The sequence below is a fragment of the Micropterus dolomieu genome, unplaced genomic scaffold (genome assembly GCF_021292245.1).
Source record: "Micropterus dolomieu isolate WLL.071019.BEF.003 ecotype Adirondacks unplaced genomic scaffold, ASM2129224v1 scaffold_92, whole genome shotgun sequence".
In the NCBI taxonomy this organism is placed as follows: Eukaryota; Metazoa; Chordata; class Actinopteri; order Centrarchiformes; family Centrarchidae; genus Micropterus; species Micropterus dolomieu.
In genome coordinates, this window is record NW_025744091.1 from 1 (window position 1) to 26,784 (window position 26,784).

Here is a 26,784-nt window from a genome sequence, read left to right on the forward strand (position 1 = left end):
GAAAACATGGGATAATGGCGTCAGCCGAAGTTACACAGGCAGTGGCTTTGTCGCGGTTTTGTCCGGCTTCAACTCACTCTGAAGTGTTTCAGCAGCGGAGCATTTAGTCTACACGTTAACGTGTTGTTAATTTTTCATTTTGTGTGCTTCAACTACGGATAACGGCTCTCTGTGAGCGCGTTCCGTTCTGCTCTGTGCAGGCTAACATTTCATATCTACATGGAGCATTTCAGAATAAGAGAGTTTTGCCCATGTGAGTTTGATGACTCATTCAGATTTTGATTATTTGTTCAGTTTTCCATGATTTTTGTGCTTCTACCATGGTTAAGTAGGCTACATAGTTAAATTGTTTCTTTTTTTGTCTATTTTAACTGTGTTTATTGTTTATGTACGATCAAGAGTCTGCAAAGGGTGTTTTTATTTTGCAAATCAACCAGATCCGCTATGCAGTTCTGTTTTACTTCCTGCCCGGTTCATCTGCTCTGTGCTGCTGCTGAGGTGAATATTGAACTTCAGTAAAACTTTGGAATCGCAATATCTGGCAGAAAAATTAGATTCTCCTACCAACTAACCTAACGCAACCTTATTTTAACATGTAAAAACATCAATTTGCTTACAGTGTGTTATGATCCAGACCTCTTCTTGGCGAGGCACAGTAACTCCCTAGCTTTCTCGCTGGTTGTCTGGCCAATGCTCAGAGCCAAAAAATAGTATAGCACACACCCTTTGTAAAACAAAAAATTGTCATTTTACACTTTTTTTTTGGACAGAATACGCAAGCAAGATGTGTGTTAATTTGTGAGCTTTAGTGCTGGTCAGTGGATTTTGTTACTTTGAGACAGGCTAGCTGCTTCCGCCTGGTATTATCCAAATAAGTTAACCAGCTGTAAGCTGTAGCTTCATAATTACCATATAGACATGAAATTGGTACCAATCTTATCATTTAACACAAATATTCGAATTTCCCGAAAATGTCGAACTTTGGCTTTAAAGTAGGGCTGGACGATATGGGCAAAAATGTTATCACGATAAAAAGTTTCATTTCTTTCGATATCGATAATTATCACGATAAGTACCAAATCGTTAATTCTTTTGAGTTTAAGGGCTGATTTTTGCTCCTGAGTGAAAGTTAAAGAAACCTGGTGGTTATAAACTCTTTTTTTATAGTCATCACTTGAGGCCAAACAGTGGATCACTTCACTAATCTGAGGTAGAACATTCAAAACAATTATGATAAAATCTTTGTCAACAAATATGCATGAGTAAAATTAAGTAAAAGCTTTTATCAGTCCTTTTTCCTCAACAAAATAAAAATCTTAATAAAAAAATTAGTCCTAATTAGTGTATTATTCAAGTGAATAAAATCAAACATTTATTGAACATTTAATATATTGTTGTTGAAAAAACATATATTGCGATAATTATTGTTATTGTTTTATTGTCCAGCCCTACTTTAAAGATTTTAAACTTTTAAAAGGTTTCCTCGGCTAGTTTTATGTGTTACCGATATTAAACAATGTGTTTTTTTTATCAGCAGCACTGATGTAAGACATTTATCCAACAGTCAGTCAATTTTATAGGAATACTAACAATGGTGTTGCAATTGAGTGACAATTGAGTGTTTTCTCAGCAGCATGCATAACACAATAAAAGCAGAACTTTAAAATATCACTAAAACAGCCAGGCGTGACAGAAAAGGTGGATATCACATCGGCTCAGCAAACACAGAACAGTCTTTTGAACAGTCTTTGTCCTGAATTGCTTCATGTATCACGCGTATTGAATCAAGCTCAATACAATACGATAACCCGTATTGTTGCATGCCTTCAGTTGCTCCATCCAGCTCACCAGCAGCCTGTAAATATTCTTTGAGGTGAAAAAAAGTGAACTTTGTCTGTTTCCATCCAACCAGCTGATTCTTCCAAGAAATCAGAGGCCAACCCGCTCACAGAGATCCTCAAAAACCCAACCAAAGTGGTCCTGCTGAGGGTATGTGTGTGTGTGTGTGTGTGTGTGTGTGTGTGTGTGTGTGTGTTTTTTTTAAATGCTGTTTTGCATCAGTATCATTGTGTCTTAGTGATGAGATCTGGACTTTTGCTTAAGCGAATATCTCACAAACCTTACGTTCCACATTTAAGCACAGAAAAAAATACAACTCATTCTCAGTCCAATTCTCGAAATTAGTTTGAGGTTAGAAAATGGAGACAATAGAAGACCTTGTAGTTGCGGTTTGAAAGCAGGCTTTGTTAAACGGTTACATCAGATTTCGTTATCTTCCATTGTCCTGTCCAAGTGAGCCTAATGTCTGTGTTTCTGTTTTGTAGAACATGGTGGGCCGAGGGGAGGTGGACGAAGACCTGGAGGGAGAGACGAAAGAAGAGTGCGAGAAATATGGCAAAGTGGTTAAATGTGTCATTTTTGAGGTGAGAGATGAGAATTACAGAGTGTGAAGTGAATTCTTGCATCAAATAGGACAATCACAAACAAAATGGATGCACTTTTTGCTTCTCAGATTGCAGAGGTGCTAGATGACGAAGCTGTCAGGATATTTCTGGAGTTTGAGAGGGTGGAGTCGGCCATCAAAGGTCAGTATTTAGTTGTCTTATGTGCACAAACCTGAAAGAGATAGTTCAACGTCCCTAACATTTTTTAAAGGCTGAACTCACCTGGAAAAATTATCGATGCAGATCATTAAACACTTGCCTCAGAATGGGTTAAATGTCAAAATCCTGACCTTTGCTGACACCTCATTTTGAAATTAGAATGGCATTTCAATATTTATCAGCTGTTTTTGGGTGGGCGATCAACTTTATGTAATTGCATCACTTTCTTCCTACCATTGTATAACTGCTCTAATAGTGTGGGTGAAAGTGTGTCCCATTCTAAATGGGTTGGCCCAGATCAGAAAGAAGGTAAGACTCTGCTCCCTGTGGTTTTACATCATATGTGCCCCAGCAACCCAGCAGTCCCACTGCGGCCGCGCTTACATCATCGCTCTCAGAAAGCGGGACAGACACTCGAAGAATGATACGGAGGGCTTCAGCCATTAGGAATTGTTTCACACTGAGTGATCTATTTCTATAGATGATGCAACTATATGAGGTTGTTCAGATCATTAATAAGGTTAACGCTGTCAGACAGGACAGAATGAACACTTCCTGTCCTTTTTAAAGTGTGTGTGAACTATAGGACAGCGTACTGTCTGCTGTCTCTGTAGGCACAGGTGACAGTCATGGGAAGCCACAGTGATGTCATATTTATCCACCATGAAACAGGTGAATTGTTTAAAACAAATCTGGCTTCATTTAGTTTGGTGTGTTTCTCTTCTTCATTTGGATAACTGATGAGACATCACATTCAAATATGTCCAGAAACTAGGGCTAGGTTAATATTGAAGAATGAAACCAAAAGAACAAGAGACTTTTACCATTGTTCAACAACCACACAGTGAGAAGTGAATCGTAGAAGAGTCACAGAAAACGTATAAATCAGGGACACTGAGGTAGTAGGGCTGGGCAATAAAACAATGATAATGTCTGTAAGTCAGAATAGCTTAATGAGGTCACACAATGGTGATTGTCCTGTTGATTAAAGCTCTTCCACTCGCGGTGTTACAAACTGTGTCCGTGGCGACATTCTTGGAAAAAATGCTGTTCAGCTAATGCAGACCGAACATTTTCATGCTGCTGCAGCGTCACCTTTAAAGACTTTAGCTGGGGAAAAACGAGCTGACTTTTATTTGGAAGTCGTCACAGGAAATGCAATATGTGAATGCTACAGTTCATCAAAAATGCATCTACAAAAATAGACATCATTTTTGATGTTTGTTGACAGTAGATCAGTTTGAAATATATTGCAGGAAGTAGTGAAACAGGACGGAGCAGCCGCAGTGAGCTGGACTGTTTTTACATGCGCCTGCTGAAATCTCAGTTACGTGAACATATGAGAGGAATTTATGTCAGAATTTATAGTAGATATACTAGTTTTTCACTGATGGAGATGGACTAGATGTAATTTTAAGAATTTTTAATGAAGTAATTAAACTTTTTTATGGAAAACCAGTGTCAGACACCAATTATTCTTCCAAGTTGAGTATTGTTGTATGTCTTAAAACATACAGGGAATCTTTTAACCGTCTCTCTCCTCTGCAGCTGTGGTAGACCTGAATGGACGTTATTTCGGCGGGCGAGTCGTCAAGGCCTGCTTCTACAATCTAGACAAGTTTCGGGTTTTGGATCTTGGCGAGCAGGTCTGATGTTTCTCCGGGCACTGACAGATTCCTATTTGTAAATAAACTTTTTTTTAATGATTCCTGGATGGCAGTGACGTGTCTGTATGTATTGATCCTAGAAATTGTTTTTTTTCCTGTGATGAAAAATACCTTTATGTCAAGACAAAATAAAGGGTATTTGTGTACTGTTTTCTTTTATTCATGTATCATTATTCCATGCTGTTGTGTTTTTTTTCTTCTGAATATTGCTACTTTTTCTCTGAAATGTAGTATTGGAAATCAGCCTAGTCATGCTGACTGGACTGCAGTTGTTTTTCAGCTTCAGAATGTTAAATATTTAACCCTGGTATAAACACTTCCTATTAAAATCATAAATGAAACTCAAAACTTGTCCACATCCTGTTGTGGAACAGCTCATAATATCCAAGAAGCCTAGTTTTCCCTCTGAATTTCATCTGAGGTAACTGGTTCCACAGTAGTGTTCACACATCCCCAGGGCCCCATAGTCTTAACTTAGCCTTGATGGATTATGGGAAAGGGACTGGGACGATGAACACAGCCCCAGCCTCATTCAGAACTTATGTAAGTGCACTAACAGGGCCCTGGAGGTTCCAGTGAAACGCGTCAGGAAGGATCCCACCGGAGCAGGTTTAATTCAGATCAGGGAAACGGGTTGGATGAAAACAGAAACGACAAGCGAGACCCATTTGAACAGACGTTCGAAGGGCTATGGAGAGACTTAAATATCCTGCTCGAGTAGAAGTAGCAGTGTATGTGTTTTATTTGTAAGAACCACACTGATGATGAAAGCGTGAATGTGCACAAGGTTATGCAATTGGCTGTATGACTTGACGCTAATCTGACAGACATAAGTAGTTTATCCTCCTGAGAAAATACTAAAACAAACTCATTTGCAATATATGTGAAAAATTAAACCAAGGCCGTCGTCTCTTGTTTGCATACTGAAGAAAACAAAAAGACATTATTATGAACTTTTTTTTAATCAGACAAAGATTTAAAAGTGTTTCACTATCATGACAAACAACCCATATTGGTTTCACAACCACAGTTTCTCCACCCGAACATGTTCAGTTCAGGCAGTGACACATCCGAATCTTTTGGGTCATAAAGAAAGTTTATTTTTATTTTTCTTGTGTAAGAAAATAACTAACTACAGTCACACCTACTGTTTGGGGAGGATGTTCAACACATAAATATCACAACTATACCGCTGTTCTCTTTTGTCTCGCAGCTGCCCTTTCTTCAGGTGGTCAACAGGAAAGAGTGTCACTCTGATTAATAAACTCCATTAAATAAACAGGATATCACTTGGTGTGCCATAAAGAGGTTTTTTGAGGGAGAGGCTGGAGAGAGGTCAGAGACTTGTCAAAAGACAAGTCCAAATTGACGCAACAGAGGAATTTCAGTACACTGTAAATGGTTGATGATTGTTTTTTTTTTTACATTGCAGACATAATTTCCTGTAAATCCTCACACACTGTAGCAATATCATACTCTTGTAGACAGAAAACTAATATAATATATATGAGGAAATTTTCCCCTATACAGTACAGCACGTTTTGAAAAGAGGTTACAAAGTGCTTACATAACACAGAACATCCATCCATCCATCCATCGTCAACCGCTTATCCTGTGTACAGGGTCGCTGGGTAACACAGAGCATTAAAAAGCAAAAGCTGCACGTGCAAACAGAACAAAGTCATGAGAAGGTCAGAAATCATATAGATGCACTACAAGCCACTGCTTCTGGTTTCTGTAATAAATATTTTTTTATGATGGGAACCAGACAAAGAATGACACCCCACCCCCCAACCAGGTTGGGGGGTGGGGTGTCATTCTTGTCATTCTTTGTTCCCACCCTTCAACCTATTCGCATGTGTCCCAACCAGGAGCCTAAAATCTCTGGCCGACATAGCTCTAGGGTAATTGAAATTCACATAAGCCTCACTACCATGACAAGCTGGTGACCCCCCTGGTTATAAGCCACTGGCAATTAACATATTTACATTTGTAAAATATCGCAAGTTAATAGTGTGATGAGATGATGTGTGTGTGTGTGTGTGCATGAGAATCTCCTCATAGTGGTCAGATACACAGTGAGTTGAGAAGTATTTATTTCTCTGCCCAGATGCTGCATAAAGCAGCATACATACACTGCAAATTAGAAATAATTATATTAAGTTGGTTAAAAATTATGATAAAAAATAATGACATAAATATAATAAGTTTGATGAGATACACTCTTGATAAGCATTTTTGGAGAAAGTGGAGTAGCTATATATAATTTTACAGATCATAAAAGCTCCAAGTCCCTCAGCTATCAATCAAACATAATAATCTACTATATTTATTTTACTGTGCTTATTTTAATCTAATTAATCAAGGTAGTCTGGTTTCACAGCCTGTCCCTTCTTTTTTTCCACTTAAATGTGGTCAATTTGGGCTTTTTGATGTATACACCAAATCACTATATACATATAATCACACCCTTTATGACTCAATGGGACAGCCCAGTGTGAGGAAGCAGATTGAGGTGATGTGCGACTCTGCACGTTTCCTCCAGCTTTCAGCTCAGACTGAGGGACCTACAGCGGAGCTCATGTTGCAGAAGCAGGCGGCCGTGAGGAAAGTGGAGAAAATGTTTAAGGTCCGGTTTCAACCATTCAATTGTCTGTTTTTTATTTTTTTTTAATAGCCAGTTCGTATCAGAGGAATAGTGTCTCGTTGCAATAAACAATCTAATGACGAAGCTACATTAATTAGGCTATATTACAAACAACCGTCACTTTTATTCAACTGCTAATGATTTAATAAAGAAAGGTCCATTTAGAAAATACATTAAATACGATAACATAAGCTTTATTTTTCGCCAGAGGGGAAATTCACTTTACAGCAATACAAGAGTGTAATAATAATAATATTAAGAAGACTAAATATTATTACTTATAATTAAATTCACATGTTACAGCAATAGGCTATACGAGTGTAAAACTGTCCAACGTGGTATGAAACAGATAAAAAACTATATAAAATAATGAGAAATTACATTAGATTCAAAATCTATACAATAAGCTGCTTAGGCCACATGAAAATCATTAAATAAGTACACTAATGCTACTCCTGCAACCCCTTATTAAATGATATGAACAAGCAACAAAGAGTCTAAGAAATGTTTGAAAAATCAGCCAGTTAAAATACATAAAGAGAGAGCAATAATTCATATATCGAATATGAACCAGGTGCGCATGCAGGAGAAATGTAATAAACACAATGAAGCGACAAATTTAAATAGAGGTCACAGCCTTTGTTTAAGAACTATTAGTGAAAACTAAACGCCTACCAATAGTAGGCTCCTACACTACATGTAAAATGATCATCCTAATAGAGTTTACCACAAAGAGGCGCTGTGGCTGCCTGTGTGTGTGAGGAGATGTGTGCGTATGTCTATTTCGTCACAGCAGTCACGTTGCTTCCCGGCCGGGCGGGGTTAAATAGCGGATGCTTGGCGCAGACCGGCAGATTAGCCCGGCTCAACGTGCTCTGTAGACTTTCTGAACAGCCCGGTTCATTCCGTCTGAACGGAGGAGGCTCCTGATCCAACAGCCACCTATTTTTGGTTCTCTGTCCCCGGGATCTAAGCGGCTCGGTTTCCGTGTTACTGTGCGGCTCTTCAGTCCCAGAGGAATGCCCAGAGAGCTGACCCAGAACAGGATCCAAAAGATTTGGATTCCCACCAAGGATGACAAGCCGGCTCCCCGCAGAGGTAAAAAACCTGTAATATTTCCATGATATTCTTCGAGTTTTCTTGCAGCGCTAGAATGATATTCCCAACATGTGTAAGAATTATTAGTGAGTGTGTCGTTGTCTAACTCTGACTTACAATATCACATGGACGTGGCCTAAAACGTTAGTCTTCATTCATTTTACACTGGAGTGGACAGCTCCGTTTGTCTCTCAGTGTGTCTGTGGTGGTCATGTTAAAGCTTGTAGCATCATATGCTACTTCATTTCCCGTGTTTAAAATGGAACTAAACAGAATCTACATGTTCACTCCAGTTTTCTTCTCATATTTCCGCTGTAGACGTAGTTACCCGTAGACGCTTTTTCTGCTGTTTTGCGCCAGCGCACTTGTCGCGTGCCGATCGTTTGACTCATCAATTCATCGATTGGTGGTCTCCGTCCGCACGTGCTGCACGTCACAGCTCCGGTCACCATGGTTACCGCAGCGCCCCGCAGCCCGGCGTCGGAGCCTTTTGAAGTGGTTTTCTAATTGGTCGGCCGGCAGCGCGTGTGCGTGGCGCGATAGTACGTTTCTGGCTTTTTGTTACCACAGGGCAGAGGGGGGTGTGCGCTTATTTTCACTTTAAATATGTCGCTTTTGAAGTGATGTGTTAAAGCTGCTGTTGAGGAGGACAGAGGTAAAATATCTGAACTTTTAAACCAAGAAAAGATAAATGACTGGCCTGCAGCCTTGGCTCATTTCCCCTTAAACTCTGTTGAATGCGCTTGGGGACATTTCAGCTCAGAATTGGAATAGCAGAAGATGATTTTACCCTACTTGTTTTTGTTTAGTACTTAATTTCTAATAGGGGCTACTACAACGTCACAGGGCTTGAATCTAATAGAATAGAAATATTATAGCAACTATATTATGAATTATAAATGAGCTCTCAGGGTGTTAGCAGGCGAAGAGCTATCAATGCTTGCAACTGCAGTGATGGAGAGAGAGAGAAAAATCCTGCACACCTGGATTGAAAAAAAGCAGAGGACATTTTGACATGAAAGGTTTTTACTGCTTTGGTCAAACAATCCGCAGTAATTTATTCACAATTTCAATGACCTACGGAACATATTTTTCATGTAGAATCAACGCCCTGCACTCCCCTGCCCACCCACCCACAGCAGCTGGCAGCGACATCATCATATGATATCAAATCTCCCTTGGGCCTCAGGGGTGGGGTTACAGTATATTTGGTGAACTCATGTGAGCTGGTTCAGAGCTCACAAAAGTGGGTCAGATGTGCAGTGAGGCGAAAGTAAAGGCTGGCGGCAATGGACTGCCCCGCGCTCGCTGGGAGTGTGTCAGCGTGGAGAGCAACATAGATTACAGCTGCAGTGGTGCTTTTAATACACACATTCAGGCAGGTTGCAGCTCTCAGGGACCAGTCGTTATTTGTGCCAGCTCTCTGGCTGCTGGCCCTCTCAAGCTGCAGAGCACAAGATGTTAATACACGGTGTTACTGTATACCTGTTTTCTTCTGCTTCTTTGCTGACTAAGTTCCGAAAATGACACGTCATATGTTAAGAATGATGTTGACTTCTTTTGCAGTCTTGTAAACAGGCACTGTGTCATTACATTTTCCCTCTCTGCAGTGGTTGGCGCCCCACACTTCGCCAACCCCCCGACGGTCATCGTGATGGTGGGTCTTCCGGCTCGGGGCAAGACGTACATTTCCAGGAAGCTCACCCGATACCTCAACTGGATCGGCATGCCCACCAAAGGTATGTACACAAACACACACTCAAACGCTAGCACAGTTTGTACGGTACCTCAACAGTTACAGTAGTGTGTAAGTGTTTTGCCTGGCAACATCAACTCATGTTTCTACCCTGAGTGTTTATGCTTGTTGCTTCTTTCTGTGTTTGTGTTGCAGTCTTCAATGTGGGCGAGTATCGCAGGGAGGCGGTCAAGAACTACAGCTCCTATGACTTCTTCAAGCCTGATAATGAGTGTGCCGTGAAAATCAGGCAGTACGTTCCGTACAAACACACATACACATTTCAAAGTAATCCGCCAGATTTGTTGATGATAACCCCAACATCTCCACTGTCGTTCTTTAGGCAGTGTGCTTTAGCAGCTTTGAGGGATGTCAAGTCCTACTTGAAGGATGAGGGAGGCCAAGTAGCGGTGAGTTTCCCGTCATGCATCACATGCTTTCCCCAAATCTCTGTCCTAATGCGTGACACGATGGACTTCGTCGTCTTACAAAGCTGTTTCATGCTTCTGTCAGGTCTTCGATGCCACAAACACCACAAGAGAAAGGAGAGAGATGATCCTCAAGTTTGGCAGTGAGAACAACTTTAAGGTAAGCGATACTACGGCGACCTGAGGAGCCAAGGTGTGACATCATCAACAATGCAGCGACTCTTAACCGGTGTTACTACTTTTTACATTTTTGTGCACAGATCTTTTTCATCGAGTCTGTGTGCGACGATCCCAACGTCATCGCGTCGAACATCATGGTGAGTCACAAACATGACGCCACAATGCGTCCTGCTGCTGTGTGTAACACTATAAAATGTTTAGATCTCTCTGCATCAGGCGTGTTATTTGCTGTCTGACCGTCTTCCTCCCCCTGCAGGAAGTGAAGGTGTCGTGTCCAGACTACAGGGACTGCAACAAGACTGACGCCATGCTGGATTTCCAGAGGAGAATTGAATGCTACAAAACCAGCTACCAGCCTCTGGACCCTGATCAACACGACAGGTGAATTGATCAGCATTCATTTTCTCAGGGTGTTTGCATTCCCCAATACAAACTCTCGCATTAATCGCTCTTCCCTTCCTGTTTGCCTGCAGGGATCTCTCCTTCATCAAGGTGATAGACGTGGGGCGGCGTTTCCTCGTCAACCGGATTCAGGATCACATCCAGAGTAAGATCGTGTACTACCTGATGAACATCCACGTCCAGCCCCGGACCATCTACCTGTGTCGGCACGGAGAGAGCACCGACAACCTGGAGGGGCGGCTGGGCGGTGACGCAGGCCTCTCGCCGCGTGGCAGACAGGTACAAAACAGGCGCAGACAGAACCCAGTACATGGCAAACAAAATGACAACTATTTTAAACCCCACGACGGATCAGCTTCATACTGTTTCCCTCCGTGCTGTAGTTTTCGGCTGCCCTGGCTCGGTATGTGGAGGAGCAGCAGCTGAAGGATCTAAAGGTTTGGACCAGCCAGCTGTGTCGCAGCATCCAGACCTCCGAGCACCTGGGAGTCCCGTACGAACAGTGGAAGGCTCTCAACGAGATAGACGCTGTGCGTGTCCCTCCAACACACACCTTTACACCGCATCACACAGCTGTATTAGGTGTTTCCAAACTGAAATATATATTTAAAAATAATTATAATATATATGTGTTCCTCTTAGGGAGTGTGTGAGGAGATGACGTATGATGAGGTGAAGGAGAAATTCCCAGAGGAGTTTGCTTTGAGAGATGAAGATAAATTCTACTATCGCTATCCTGCTGGAGAGGTACACAACACCTTCACACTTAACAAACTAGTACAAATTATATACTCTGATTTAGGGCATCTGCTGTGGTTTAATCAAAAGCAGATTAACAACTATGATCCCATTATCTAGCCAAATAATCCAAATTATGCTTTCAGACATGTGAATGCAACCCTTCTTCAGAGGTATCTGATAAAACTACAGTCACATAAACAAGAAATAATAATAATAATCCCCACTCTCCTGATTGCAGTCCTACCAGGACCTGGTGCAGCGGGTGGAGCCGGTCATCATGGAGCTGGAGAGGCAAGAGAACGTCCTGGTTATCTGCCACCAGGCCGTCATGCGCTGCTTGCTGGCCTACTTCCTGGATAAGAGTGCAGGTGGGGTACTTAAACTCCCAGGAGCCCTGTGGTGTGGCGTCATAATCTAAATAATGAGTTCTGATACTCCAGTCTGATGCAGCTGTGTTCATATTTTTGTTTCTCCTTGGGATTGGTTGTTCCAGATGAGATGCCCTACCTGAAGTGTCCCCTCCACACAGTGCTGAAGCTCACCCCGGTCGCCTATGGGTGCAAAGTGGAGTCCATCTCTCTGAATGTGGAGGCAGTGAACACTCACAGAGAAAGGCCGGAGGTACTGCTTGATAAACTGATTACTGAGAAATGCAGGCAATATCCTGTAGAACTATTGTAGGTGACTGTGTCACATGATCTCATGACAGATTATTAGATTATTTTGTCTTTTTACATGAACCCACTCAGAACTGCTCTTTTTATTTATTTTTTAAGATAATATAGCGGCACAATACTTCCATACACTGCTTGATTTCTGAGACTAAGTGTCGCATGTGTGGTATTTCTTACCTTGCAGGAGGTGAAGAGGGGCCCTGGCACCTTGATCAGGAGGAACAGCGTGACTCCTCTGACCAGCCCCGAGTCAAACATTAAGAAACCTCGCATCGATGACCTAGACGAGGCTCCAATCCAGGAGCTGCCGCCATCTGTTGCATCACTGGCACTATGCAGCCCCTCACACCTCCCTCTCGCCCTGGCTGGACAGGTATGTTTCTCATCGACACAAGCGCACTTTAAAACTTCAAGCATTGCATATTTAGGGTTAGTGGGATTCAGCAGGTATGTGTTAAAGGAGGTTGGAGCCCCTATGAACAGATAGATAGATATATATTTTTTTAGGACATCACCACACCCTTAAAAACATTCAAACATTTTCTTCATTTGTTTCCTTTCTGACTGCCTCTGTATAGACTGCTTCTATGTTTGCTCACTTGTTTCCTTCCTCTTCCTTCCACCACTTCTTCTTCCTCCTCCTCCTGCACCTTACAGCACTGGCTGGGCAAAGTTTGCCTGTAAGTATTCGCACAGTTCACGATCTCTAGCTCTTTTTTTCTTTTTTTTTTTTCTCATCCATCCATTGCTTCCTGTCGCTCTATCTTTGTTCACATTGCTTTCACTGCTGACATTTCTTTTCCCGGACTTCCGTAATGCTTCACTGAGAACAGCACACTTAAATCTCCTTTATTAAGTAATTGTGTGAAGAAATACCAATCCACATTTTGCTCCAAATTACAAAATGTACTTTAATAGTCACAATAGTACTATTTCAGACTTGACTCACAGGAAAGACTTCATGCTGAGAATTAGCAGCACTGTTTCCTGTAAATGGGGGGGGGGGGGGGGGAAGGAAAACGTATTGTATTTGTTCATGTGGAACTCTTCCTTCCAAGTTTACATTCCTATGATGCACGCTGTCGTCACCACACTCTGCTTGTCTTACTACACTCATTCATGCTGACTGTCCTGTTCTTGTCTGTATTTGGCTTATTTCTGGACTGTCATGTCCCGCTTAAAGACGACCCATCCGCCAATATCTGAAAATGGTTTCGCTCTTAGTCTTTCAAAGGTAAACACGCTGTAGAAGCTTTGCAGTTGCTTCATAGTTCTGCCAGCAGCCACATCCGACATAGATGAATATCTGCCAACCAAACTAAAGCAGGTCACAGTTAACTCTTCATAAGTTGATCCCTAAACAAAGGGAGGTTTTGAAGAGGTAACTAATTTAACCACCTGGCTCTTTTAGCAAAAACTCAAATGGAACACTAAAGCTAGCTTTCACTAGATGCGCTTGTTTTGTGCTAATCGAATGAGTTATCTATAAAACAAGGATCATTAGCTGGCTAGTGTTTGAGACCGACAAGTCCAGAGTTTCAGAAGAGAAGCTGTTATCTAAATATCCTTCAAAATGGCCGCCAAAGTTTGAATTGGGTCCGCAGTGAAAGCCCTCTGTTGAAACTAAATCAGACATGACAATTCTCCTAGTTTGTTCCTCATTTTTGGTACCATGTACAGTAATTTAATATCGTCCTTCTGATAAATTCACCTGGCAATTTCATGCGAGAGAGACAAAAGTCTCTACCACAAAGACAACGACCACACGGAAACCAAATAGTTCTTAGGTATGTTAAATGAACATGGAGTGTCAATCCACTTCACTGACTACATGAGGGAAAGTGGCATGTCTGCGCTAGTTTTGGCTCAGTGGAAAAGTGTGGATAACGCTGTTGAGTGTGTCAGCTTCATTCATAATCCCCTGCGGATTAACTCACACACAGCCTCATCATCCTGTTCACACACTCATGAACTCGTTGCTAGTTTTCACACCCTCTAAAAATACCATAGAGGAAATCAAGGCCGTAATTTGTGGTTTGGATTAAACTACATAGAGAATCATTTGGCCTGGGGATATTTATGCAAGAGTGCACAGTCTTTTGTTATTGTTGAACTTCTGGCAGCCAAATGTGTTACGTAATGTGTTACATAGTAAATAGTTGCTGCAATACAGAGGGCATCTAAAGTCTTAACGTCATTGATGCATTTTTTTGTGTGTTAACAGAACCTGAGAAGCTCGTCCAGCCGCCGTGAAGTCCTGCAACCCTGCCTGTGAAGTTCCACCAATGTGTCATGTGGCTCAAGAGGCCAGAAAGTGGATCACGGACAAAGATTCACTGAAGACCATAAAATGAAACAACATGGAAATGTAAAATTGAAGAGTTATTTAAAAAAGAGAAAAGAAGCAACATCTCTCAGTATGTCCGATGTAAAGGATCAGTTCGGTAACTGTTGTATCATTTCGTCAGCCAAGGACACAAGCTACTGAACCTTTTTATTCAACAAGGACCATGGTTATTTAACTGCTGTCCCAGAAGATATTTATGTTCAGATACGTCAAGACACTCAGTTCTCCCTTTGTTGCTATTGTCAGACTCTTCTTTTTGCTCTGAGACTGAAACATTTGTTTTCTGGGAAATGGTCATTCCTGTTACATCTCACAGTTCAGATGGATGGCTCTCTGGGAAACCAGTGTATTCTGGTTTATTATTTTGGAGAGACCAAAGACCAACCCTCATGCCTAGATAAAACTTTCAGCTCATACCACTTTTTTTTTTTTTCTCTCTAACTTAACTTAGTTGCACTGTTTATTTTAATACAGAGTATAGTATTTAGTTTACAATGTAAACTCTTTGGCTCTCCTTTGGAAGCACTGGCATTTTCATGTAAATTTACATGCCTCGATTGTCTCCTTTGTATGCTGACACGCCACAAAATAAGCGACAATTTTGCACAGTGGGGATACATTTTTACGTTTGTTTGAATTTTTGTGTTTTTCAAGTCCTGTTACTTCTCTTAATGGAGGTGATTTTTGCCGTAGAGTGCCTGTAGTGCTTGTTTTGCAAGCCTGACGCTGCTTCTCTTGCTATGTCTCTGGGATTGAATGCTTGAGGAGAGGCCCCACATTTTACCTAATAAATCCACATATCATTTAAATATTTTCCTTTTCGCTGTTTGAATATACATTAGTTTTTTTTTTTGTTTTTTTCAGTGTGTTTAGTTTCAGCACTACAGTACATGCTCATCATTTAGTTCCCTCCACTGGTAGGAAACTTAATTTTCATGTTTTATTTTCCTTGATTTCCTTTTGCTGTCATTGCCTGCAACGCACAAATGTATGCACCTATATTTTTGTTATAACAATGCGTGCTGTTAATAATATCTTTTGTAAATATTAATGTACATACAGTATAACTGGAGATGGATGGGAGATGACTTGGAACTCTTTTTAATGAAAATGTGTGTTTTTGTACTAATGTGTTGGGACTGAATGGAAAGCACGATCTGTTGAGAGAGAAGCTGCCGCTTACCTCTCTCAGTAAACTTTTGTTAAGATGTTTGCTTGAGATACTTGAAATGTGGTTTTTGTAAAAACTGTTTTATTATATTCTTTATTTATTTTTTATGTAGTTTTGGATGACTGCTTGACGCAACCTTGTTTGAATCTGAGGGTTATGCATGAGAGGTCAGCATGTTGTACAGTTGATTTTGCATCTGCTGGACCAATAAATTAACTCTGGAAAAATATACAGTGTTTGTTGCTTGCTTATTTTATTTGTCCAACATAAATATTACATCTACGTCACTATTGCACCCATTAACAGCTTCACACACGGCGTTGCATGCTGCTTATCAGGCTAATCGTGACTGGGCACAGTCAAGATGTTGCTGTGAAATTGCATCACAGTGGATAATAAAAGAACCCTCGAGCACAAAATGAGGTTATTGTACTCTGAGGCCTAGTGGTGATAAATTCGAGTTCCATGGCAGATAAAAAAATAAATAAATATATTTTAAGGGTGGAGTGGTTGGTGAAAATATTGACTGATAACTTCACAAAGTTATTTTTAAAATAATTTTGGAATGAAAAATTAATCTACATTGAGTTTTTCAAATGACCCAAAGGAGCAGAAAGATGTGGCTGCTAACATGTTACGAAAGCACTGCAGGTATTAACACATCACAAGGCTTTAGAATTTCTTCAAACACATGGTTTGGGAGTTAGTTTTAATGTCATGTAGGCAACTGTTTCTAGGATTGTATCAAAATAAATTTTACTCATTACTTGTCCAGTGTATGATGAAATCACTTAGATCAACCTTCCATCTATCGACCTATTTGATCTATCCTTTCACCAGTAAACTCACTCAGGTGATTAAGTAGACAGTTTTTCTGCCTAATGAGTCATATTCACAAATCCCTTTGTTCACCCAGGTGAACCAACAGTTTACCTAACAGTTTGCTTATGACTCATAATTGGATCCTAATTTAGACAAGGATAGTACCTTGTTTTGAGTAGCTTTTGATGAATACTATTAATGGAATTTACCTGTGTGTAAGCCAGATAGATAGGTGCAAGGTATCAGTTATAATTTTCACCATGAAAACTGTTCTGCAAACAATTGTGTTTCAGGAGTGCAGCTTAGGCTAGCACCACCCCCTTACCTCTTCACTTCTTTGTCTGCCTTCCTCTCACTCGTGTCTCTCCTTGCTCCCATCTCTGCCTCCAATCTCGTTCTGACAAGCAAAAGAGGGAGAACAACTCTGAGGCGTTCATTATCAAATGGTGACAACACAGTCTTGTTCAATAGCAGACTTATTTGAAGTTTAGATAGATTAGATTAGATGTTAGGAGTAAGAGGTGTTATAAGAGGAAGTGTTCTCGGAAGAGTTGAGTTTTCAAGAGCTTCTTGAAGTTAGAGAGGGACGCCCCTGCTCTGATGGCGCGTGGTAGCTCGTTCCACCATCGTGGTGTCACAGATGCGAACAGCCGGGACTGGGATTGGCTTGTGTGAAGGGATGGCAGAGCCAGACGGCGTTCATTGGAGGAGCGTAGTGGCCGAGAAGGAACGTAAACTTGTATTATGGAGTTTAGACAGATGGGTGCAGACCCAGTAGTCACTCTGTATGCAAGCATTAGTGACTTGAATCTGATTCTGGAGGTCATGGGTAGCCAGTGGAGGTCACACAGCAATGGAGTGACATGAGTCCTTTTGGGCTGATCAAAAACCAGACGCGCTGCTGTGTTCTGAAACATTTGGAAGGGTTTCACCGCACAAGCTGGAAGACATGGAAGAATATTACTGATTGAAAATGTGTTTTTCCGCCGTTTTAACTCCGAAACCCACTGATGTTGTTGCTCCGAGTCTAAGCGGGCGCTATCTTGATTATTGCGCAATACCTGCAAGCTGCCTGCCTGCTGTCTCTTTTTCTGCAGAGAGGAAACATGCCGCTTGAGAACATATGATGTTTTTTGCCATTTTGTGGCCGATCCGTTGGAGATATATAGACATGCAGAGTATCTACAGGCCTGTAAAGCATGGGAGTGCTTTTGGTGACAGGAATGTTGATGAATACTCCTGTTTTTATCAATATTTCAATGTTTTGTCATTTGGAAATTGGTTGTATGGACTGAAAGAGTGTTTTAAAGATATCTATCAATAAAAGTCAGCATTTTAACAATATATTTTGCCAAAATATAGAAATTCGCCTGGTATATTTGAAAATGTTGTATGATAACTGTTGTATTAGTTTATTTTCATCAGATTTACGGTTACAATTGCATTCAAGGTGTATTAGAAGATATTCAGTTGCATTAAAAGCTTCCTCAGGATGTTTTTGATGGTTTATTACATTAAAATAGAGCTTTTTTTACCAGGCGAGGATAAAAATATCAGATTTTTTCTTTATTGCATCTCCATGTAGTCTGTAAAAGTAAAATAAATATATTAATACACAATGGATTTATATTCTTTAGCTTCTGACTTTTCAAAGGAGACCAGAATTATGCATCTAGGCCAAATGGTGGAGGAGTTATTCCTGATTCATTTTGGGTATGTAATTTTAGGCGTTTTTTCTGGAAAAAGGGGCCTGTTTTCAACAGGCTAGGAGGGCATTGCAATAGTCGAGGCGAGAAACCATGGCCTGTACCAGAAACTAGGTGGCATATTGAGTGAGGTAGGGCCTGATTTTGTCTGCGTAACAGTGGTGACAGAAACCGTGCGAGCGATTGATCGGCCCCAGTGTGGTGGTGTAGATTGAGAAGAGAAGAGGCTGTAGCACTGAGCCTTGTGGTACCCCTGTGGAGAGGCAATGGGAGGAGGATAATTGTCCTTGCCTCAAAACACCTACATCAGAATGCTGTTTGTGGATTTCAGCTCAGCATTCAACAAAATCTCCCCCATGAAAATGATTGGCAACCACAGCCCTCTGGGTTTAAATACAACACTCTGCAACTGGATATTGGACTTCCTCACAAACAGACCCCAGTCAGTTCAGATTGGCGGACTCACTTCCTCCACTTTAGTGCTCAACACCGGAGCCCCCCCAAGGCTGTGTGCTCAGCCCCCTCCTGCTCTTGCTGTACACCCACTACTGCATCCCCCGACATGGAGAGAACTCTATTGTGAAGTTTGCGGATGACACCACCATCATTGGCCGGATTTCAAACAACGATGAGACTTCATATCGGCAGGAAATTCATAATCTTGCACATTGGTGCTCAGAGAATAACCTACTGCTCAACATCAGCAAAACCAAGGAGCTGATCATTGATTTCAGGAAGAAGGAGATAACATCACAAACTGGCATGGGATGTGCACGGCCCAGAACCAGAGGGCTCTGCAGCAGGTGATTAAAACTGCTCAGAAGATCATTGGTACCCATCTCCCGAACATCTGTGATATTGGTGAGGTGAGGTGCCTGCGCAGAGCCCGAAGGATACTAAAGGACAGTACCACCCAACCACAGCCTTTTCACCCTGCTGATTTCTGGGAAGAGATATAGAAGTTTCTGCTGCTGCACCACCAGACTGCAGAGCAGCTTTTCCCCCCAAGCTATCAGACTCTTAAACTCTAAAGCTAGTGACCTACACATTATTACGTTGACTACTCACAAAGTATTTTATAGTATTTTTAAACTACAAATATTTTGATGCAAAATATGAAGCCAATTACATCAACCCTATCAAATACAAACTACAAAATCCTATTTTGTATTTGGAACATGTACTGTAAATACATGTATCATAAGTAATGCCCATCCCTGCATTTGGCCCTCAGGCTGAATTGTAACAACTTCGGGATCCCTTCATTTTTCATCTAGCAAATTAAAGAAATTTGTCCAACACACACTAAAATGTATTACATTCTCAAGCCTCAGCTGTACCTTGTGCTTAGTGTTCATTAGCAAATGTTTGCATGCTAACACACTAAACTAAACCAGTGAACATGGTAAACATTAGCCTACTGCTAAACACGTTGGCATTGTCGTTGTGAACATGTTAGCATGCAGATGTTAGCATTTAGCTCAAAGCCCTACTGTACTAAGTACTACTACCTAAGTACCACAGTCCCCTCCAAACGTATTGGAACAGGAAGGCAAATTCCTTTGTTTTTGTTGTTCACTGAAGACATTTGGGTTTAAGATCAAAAGATGAGTCTGAGACAAGAGTTCAGAATTTCAGCTTTTATTTCTTGGTATTCACATCTAGATGTGTTAAACAACTTAGGACATATCACAGTTTGTATTAGACCACAGCATTCTTAGGTGAGCAAAAGTAATGGAACAAATAATCTTAAAGTAAATAACATTTAATATTTGGTGGCAGAACCCTTGCTTGCAATAAGTGCCTCAAGACTGCGACCCATCGACATCACCAAACTGTTGCATTCTTCATTTGTGATGCTATTCCAGGCTTCTTTCAATTCTTGTTTGGTTGTTTCTCCCTTCAGTCTCCTCTTAAGGAGGTGAAATGCATGCTCTACTGGGTTAAGGTCAGGTGTGCTTTGGGTCTTTGTCCTGCTGCATGATAAACTTCCTCCTGATTAGTTTCAATGCATTTCTCCATAAATTGGCAGACAAAATGTTTCTGTCCACTTCTGAATTCATTCTGCAGCTACCATCATCAGTTACATCATCAATAAATATTAATGAGCCTGTTCCAGAAGCAGCCATGCACGCCCAAGCCATGACATTACCTCCACCGTGCTTCACAGATGAGCTTGTATGCTTCGGATCATAAGCAGTTCCTTTCTTTCTCCACACTTTGGCCTTTCCATCACTTTGGTAGAGATTAATCTTGGTCTCATCAGTCCATAAGATTGTGGTCCAGAACTTTTGCGGCTCATCTCTATTTCAATCTGGCCTTACGATTCTTCCTGATGAGTGGTTTGGATCTTGTGGTGTGGTCATCAACTACAGTTGTTTTCCTTGGCCGACCTGTTGGACATCTGTTGCTCAGTACACCAGTAGTTTCTTTCTTTTTCAGGACATTCCAAATTGTTGTGCTTGCTGTGCCCAATGTTTGTCCAATGGCTCTGGTCGATTTTCCTTCTTTTCTCAGCTTGACAATGGCTTGCTTTTCTCCCACAGACAGCTCTCTGGTTGTCATGTTGGTTTATCCTCTTTAACAGGAAATGCAGTCTTTATAAGTTTGAAAGGATGAAAACTTAGACTCGTCATGCAGAGCTATTTAATGTTTGGACAATCGACCTAAAAGGCAACACATGGGCAACAAGAAACATCTGTCAGTCACGTGTTCCAATAGTTTCGCTCACTTGAAAAATGGGTGGGTTCAAACAAAGGGTGATATGTCCTGAGTTGTTTAACACATCTAGATGTGAATACCAGGAAATAAAAACTGAAATTCTGAACTCTTGTCTCATACTCATCTTTTGATCTTAAACCTAAATGTCTTCAGTGAACAACAAAAACAAAGGAATTTGCCTTACCGTTCCAATACTTTGGAAACTCTATACATTTACCAGCTGCCAGTGCTGCTTGATGCCTGAACCAGACAAATGAACACACTATTTATAATTGGACCCTGGGAAGTAATGGGCTAATAGTGAGTGCTTGTCAGTCAGAGGGCATTTGATTAAGCTATGCAGATGAATTTAGTCTGTCATTGCCAATGTCTGTATTAATTTCCAGTTTTTATCATTCTGACACTCTGCTTGTGGACACTCTATCTAACACACTGCTGTGTTTAAAGATAAGCTGATTTAAACTTACCCCTGGTATTAAAATGCAATGGTATTTGAACAGCGCTGTTCTCACCACTTTCCATATGTAAACGATCTGATCATTTTACTGCTTCCTTCTTTGCAAATGCTTGAACATTTGCTCAACTACGATTACTGCGGAGAAGGCAACATTATTATGTTTTAGTTTGCTATACAGTATTTGCAAATTTCTTGAATTTCCAGATAATCCACTGTCCTCTATAAGATGATTACAAATTATTTAGGTTACCTGACCTTTCATATACTGTCATTACCAGGTCAAGTTATTGCAAGGATAAATTTGAAATCGGCAGTGGCTTTCCAAAGTTGCTGTTTGATTGAAGCCTAGTTTTGTATTATTTACTGTTACTATTACTTTACATTTGTACACTAACTACCAAAATAGTGCACTGTCGACATAAAATGTTGTCATAAATAAATACTTTATAGCACTAGTACAGGATGGAAGTGGACTATTGACTTAAATTGCCTCTCAAATAAGATGAACATTTGCTAGTCTAGATGCTGTATGCGGTGGCATCCCCATTTCCTCTTCTCTCTCCATCTCTCTCCCACTCACTCACTCAGTCACACACACACACACAGACACACACACACACACACACACACACAGACACACAAACACACACAGACACTGTGCATTTGCCAGCTGAATGCGGTATTTCCTCAAGTCTGAATCATGGTCAGACTGAGTGTCTTGGCTGAAAGTGGTCCTCGTGTGGGCAGAGTGGCTATGTGACTGCTGTCAGGTTCACCACTTACTGCCCCGCCTACACACACACACACACACATAAATACACGGACACACATAAATACACACTTGTGTATGTGACTCTGGACAGGTTCACCTTTTTCTCAGTGCTCACAATGTCACTGAAACTCTAAAAACCTACTTTGCATTACAACTTTGCATATTGTTGTCATCCATATTGTGCCACAAACCTTTTATTTTTTGCCTTTGTGATGTTGTCCTTGCTTTTATCTTCCAATTTTGTCACTCTGAGACATGAACTTAACATCTAAAAGCGTGTTATAAATGTAATTACCAGGGGCTCAGCTGTATGTGTTGCCTAAAGTAGACTTGCATGTGGTCGGGCAAAGGTACTGGTGGTTATACTGGTATGTGTGCGTAATCTTAATCTCTGTGGGAGAGAGGAGTTGCTGTGTCAGACACATGAACAGTACATGGGCTTGTGTTAACAGGCAGCGCTAAGCCATCAGTTCCACAAATAGCTGCCTAATTCTGTGCTGACGAAGAATTGTGTGTGTCCCCAATCGCTCAGGTTGAAGGGATACAGAGAGAGTAACGGCCCACTTGAACAATGGAGTCGAGTCTACGAAAAACATTTTGCCAACATATGCACACATTGTTGTCAAAGACTGATTCACCCTCACCAGGTGACCGGTCGTCATGTCTCACTCTCTATCTGTGCCGCTCCTTTATCATGACTCAGGAGCTTGTCCTCCTCTACCTGCTTAGCCCTTACTTATAGCTGATCATGTGTCCCTGTCCCATTTGAGCTCAAAGTAATCTTAGCTACTTGTACCCTTCACATGTGGAGTATATACACACACACACACACACACACACACACACACACACACACACACACACCCAAGAATAAACTCTTTCACCCACGTGGACACAGAAATACTCACATGTATAATAGCTTAAATCTCAGATTCCTAACCAGGGGTACTTGTACCCCGCGGGGGTACTTCTGCAGTTGCCAGGGCTGTGGCGTATGTCTATGAAAAGGTAAAATGTAACAAAGGTTGTGAACTATTGACCTACAAAGATACCTTTGTAGCTGCATTGCCTCACTCTCAGTAAATAAACGTTTATTTCTTTATGGCTGTCACACATGCATCAGCAATCACATTTCACATTCAAGTCAACATTTCCATGTAGGGACACAGCGATGTCACACATTCCCGTCAGGCTCATGGTTGGTAGTTTCCTGGTTCAAACCCTGGGAAACTACTTTACAAATTTAATTTACTATCTGAAAGACCTGCTAGCTGCCTTCCAAAAACCGGTTTGAATCCATACAATAGCACAACAGTCTTTGTAAACTTAAATTAAACTGGCAATCTGTAAATTGACAAAGCAGTTGTGGTTGAAGGATAATTTTCATGTTCATATTTTCAAAAAAATATATTTTGAGATTGAAATTATAGCTGAAAATGTATCATTGGACCTTTTTTTGTTTTTGTCTGATTGTCAAAAGAACAAAAGACATACCTCCCTGTCTAGTCCCTAAGCCGTGAACTTCTATTATGTGTATGAATGTGTAGCATACGAAATACTATACATATATGCTTAAGTTGACCTTGTGTTTTTTTATTTCTGTTTTGTAAAGAATGCATTACCTCCTTTATTCGCACAGTGGAGAGAAAACTCATCCCTCTCTCTTTGTGCAGAGGCCATTGATGGGGAGATTTTGCCCTGAATGGAGAGGATAAGTCATTCAGCTGGCCTTGAATGGAGCAGAGCAGATTAAATAGACCATGGGTTATCCCTGATTACGCTGGCGCTGAAATAAAAGCCCTTTTACGTGATCCTATGCACATTTCCATCATTGTCACAAAAAAACTGTCTTACTATACTGAGTCACCCAAACATTTTGTTTGTCACATTGCATTGGTAGATTATGAATTTCACAGACAGCATTTCTTTTGTCAACGCTTTATAATTATTACTGATACAAAGTTACATAGTAACAAATAGTGGGGCATAGAAAAAGTAAAACTACAGTTTGATTATGAATATACGGTAGGTTGTTCAAAACTATTACTGTAAATAAAACCAACAACTCCAATGTTTGCAAATATGATTACTGTTCTTATATCGTATTACATTAAAGTGTGCTAAATAACGGTAGAAATACAATGTGGAAATATGCAACAGTATATGTATATGCAAATAAACTTCAAGATGGCTTTCAATTTTGGACATTAGAGAGAACTGTTAAAGTGGAGGGTTTTGTTTTGACTGGATCATGTGACCAGTTTTCAGTATCTTTTTTTGTGTTACTTAAACAGAAAGTACCTCTCATCACCCACAGAATCAACACATCCATTCTTACTGTACCTCTTACATCCTCTACTCAAGCTCATATGATCTCAATAAAAAAATCCACACTTCACTTTATTTTGTAACAATACCATGAAAATATCACTTGCACTAAACAAATACAGTTTTTTTTTATGTTTTACCATAATACCAATAAGATTTGTTCCACATGGGCAGTCTGTGTGTTAAAGCCTAAGGGAATGCTGAGACCTTTAAAGGCATAAACAACTTATGTGGCTATTGTGGCTATGATGTGTGCTGTCAATGAGGCAAGCAGGTACAAACAGGAAGTCACAACAACATTTAGAAGCAAAAAAAGCAGCAGACAACACCCGTTCAAAACCATGGTATTTTGAAGATATGATATAGTGATGGAGATTAAAAGAATGAGAAGTGAGGCAGAGCCACTAGGAGCTAGCTAGATAACAGATCATCTCTCTCTATACTGTTAGGAGTAGCTCCAACCAAGGACCTGTACTCACAAACTACTCATTTTCCAAATTCTCTCTTGTTTACCTTATTTGTAGCTGAAATTTTACAGACGAACCTGAGCATAAAAGCTGATGCAGACCTAACACTCTAAAAGACATATTTCCTAAGAACATCACTAGGGTCGTGCACAAGGAAGTGTAGGAGAAGACCACTGGGATGCCTTTTTCTGTACAGAGATACCCGTTTGAAGGTGGCACCTCTGTAGGAGAGCTGTGTTTGTTGTTGGCATTACTGCCGTTATTGGACAGCATACAGTGGAGATCAACAACAGAAAGCATATTGAGAGAGAGAGAGAGAGGGATGAGCTGTGACAAAGGTCCCTGTCTGGATTTAAAATCAGGATGTTGTGGTTACATGGAATGTGTTTTACACTGCAGGGAGCCCCAAGACACCCAAGGGGAATTTAAAATAATAATAAAAAAAACTAATTTAACAATAGAGGACTGGGTGCAATGGGAAGTGAACGGGTATTAGAACTTGAATTAAAAGTCACTAGATTGGTTATTACTTGTAACTGGAAGCAATAAATGAAATTGTGAAATTACAATTTTAGTAAATAAAGATTGCAGAGACTGCTGCTGATACTGGCATTCAGTAGTGGAAAGAAGAACGCATTCAAACTGCAACAGATATCTTCACATTGTGTGAGAACCTGCTTCTGAGTAGGTCTGCTGCGATCTCATCTAAATTAGACAAGCAGATAGGTCAGATTTAGGTGCCAGCCGCCTTGGCAGTCGAGGCATTAACATCACTCCCTTTGGGCTCAAATAGACACCAGATTAACCACTGGATTGAAAAAGAGCCAAATCTCCAAAGAAGAAAAGTTGCCAAGGTGGCAGTGCTCTTGACGATATTGGACAACAGTGGCTTACTTCCTGTTATATCAGTGTGCTGACTCTTTCTAATCCTTCGCCGAGTTATTGGGTTAGAGATAGCAGACTAACAGGATAGTCCCAGGCTGCAGACACGCCAGTATTAGGAGGGAGAGAGGAGAGGATAAGGTGAGACAGGAGGGAAGATGGGGAAGGACGGGAGAGGACAAAAAGGATAGAGAGGTAAACAGAACACAAGGACAGATCAGAAAAAGTAAAGACAGGAAGATGGGAAAAGTTAGACAGCAATGCATGAAAACGAAGGGAAAGAAAAGAGGAGTGAATAGGAGGTAGGACGAGGAGAGGAAAACAGGAGGAAAGAAAAGATGGGGTGAATTCAGAAGAAGAAGTACAAATGTCCAGACAGAAGAAGAAAATGGGGTGTGAGCAAAGTCACGTCCACCTGAACTCGTTGCCCCTCCTTCTACCCCTCTCTTCATCTTTCTCCCCCCCCTTCCGCCTCTACATGAATAATGAAGAGAGTGATGTGTGGAGGCTCACGTAGTCTCAGCATGACAGGGAGACAAAAAAAACTCCGAGGCAGGGTAATACCTCTGGCTGGGAGGGAACTAAAAGCCGCAGTGGCAATTAAATGTTGGAAACTGTTAGACAATACATGTTGATACATCTATTTCCTCCTCCCTGAAGTCAGAACAGTGAGAGAAGATGATGAAAACATGCAGGGTTTCAAAATGCATGGTAATTATGTACACACAAATTTCTCCAAGGCAGTAATAATCTATTTGGTTGATTTAAACCACATTGGGTGCAGTCGTTTATGCCAAAGTGCAAACATTTAGACTGTTGATGACTTAATTCCCTCTACAGACAATTGTAGCGACTTTGTCTTTCCAAAGCAAATTATGTTTCGTCCTCACGTATTTACTGACAAATTGGTATTATTGATGATGGATGTAAAATCCT

General features: G+C 40.9%; 2 protein-coding genes across 3 annotated transcripts; both read left to right on the top strand.

Moving 5' to 3' along the window:
• Positions 1-1,901: 1,901 nt before the first annotated feature.
• On the top strand, positions 1,902-4,421 carry LOC123967161 (splicing factor 45-like). The gene is made up of 4 exons (XM_046043185.1): positions 1,902-1,989; positions 2,325-2,423; positions 2,513-2,585; positions 4,152-4,421. Exons 2-4 carry the CDS (start codon positions 2,328-2,330, stop codon positions 4,253-4,255), a joined length of 273 nt encoding a protein of 90 aa, XP_045899141.1. The 5' UTR covers positions 1,902-1,989; positions 2,325-2,327; the 3' UTR covers positions 4,256-4,421.
• A 3,346-nt stretch (positions 4,422-7,767) lies between these two features.
• Positions 7,768-15,922, top strand: pfkfb3 (6-phosphofructo-2-kinase/fructose-2,6-biphosphatase 3). Of its 2 annotated transcripts, XM_046043187.1 has the most exons (15): positions 7,768-8,015; positions 9,626-9,754; positions 9,907-10,003; positions 10,094-10,160; positions 10,264-10,338; positions 10,439-10,495; positions 10,615-10,739; positions 10,832-11,039; positions 11,144-11,290; positions 11,403-11,507; positions 11,740-11,869; positions 11,995-12,122; positions 12,360-12,548; positions 12,833-12,855; positions 13,359-13,428. In XM_046043187.1, the coding sequence occupies exons 1-15, from the start codon at positions 7,937-7,939 to the stop codon at positions 13,411-13,413; spliced, it is 1,614 nt and encodes a 537-aa protein (XP_045899143.1). In that variant the 5' UTR covers positions 7,768-7,936; the 3' UTR covers positions 13,414-13,428. The 2 variants fall into 2 exon arrangements, with proteins under 2 accessions (XP_045899143.1, XP_045899142.1); XM_046043186.1 differs by lacking the exons at positions 12,833-12,855; positions 13,359-13,428 and adding an exon at positions 14,400-15,922 and having other exon boundaries at positions 7,770-8,015.
• The last annotated feature ends 10,862 nt before the right edge of the window (positions 15,923-26,784 follow it).

Bases quoted from the DNA above. Each gene is read 5' to 3' on its own strand.
- LOC123967161 (XM_046043185.1), top strand. From the start codon at position 2,328: ATGGTGGGCCGAGGGGAGGTGGACGAAGACCTGGAGGGAGAGACGAAA. The intron at 2,424-2,512 runs GTGAGAGATGAG...TTTGCTTCTCAG, and splicing joins TTAAATGTGTCATTTTTGAG to ATTGCAGAGGTGCTAGATGA. The intron at 2,586-4,151 runs GTCAGTATTTAG...TCTCCTCTGCAG, and splicing joins GGTGGAGTCGGCCATCAAAG to CTGTGGTAGACCTGAATGGA.
- pfkfb3 (XM_046043187.1), top strand. From the start codon at position 7,937: ATGCCCAGAGAGCTGACCCAGAACAGGATCCAAAAGATTTGGATTCCC. The intron at 10,339-10,438 runs GTAAGCGATACT...TTTTGTGCACAG, and splicing joins GCAGTGAGAACAACTTTAAG to ATCTTTTTCATCGAGTCTGT. The intron at 12,856-13,358 runs GTAAGTATTCGC...TCCCGCTTAAAG, and splicing joins TGGCTGGGCAAAGTTTGCCT to ACGACCCATCCGCCAATATC.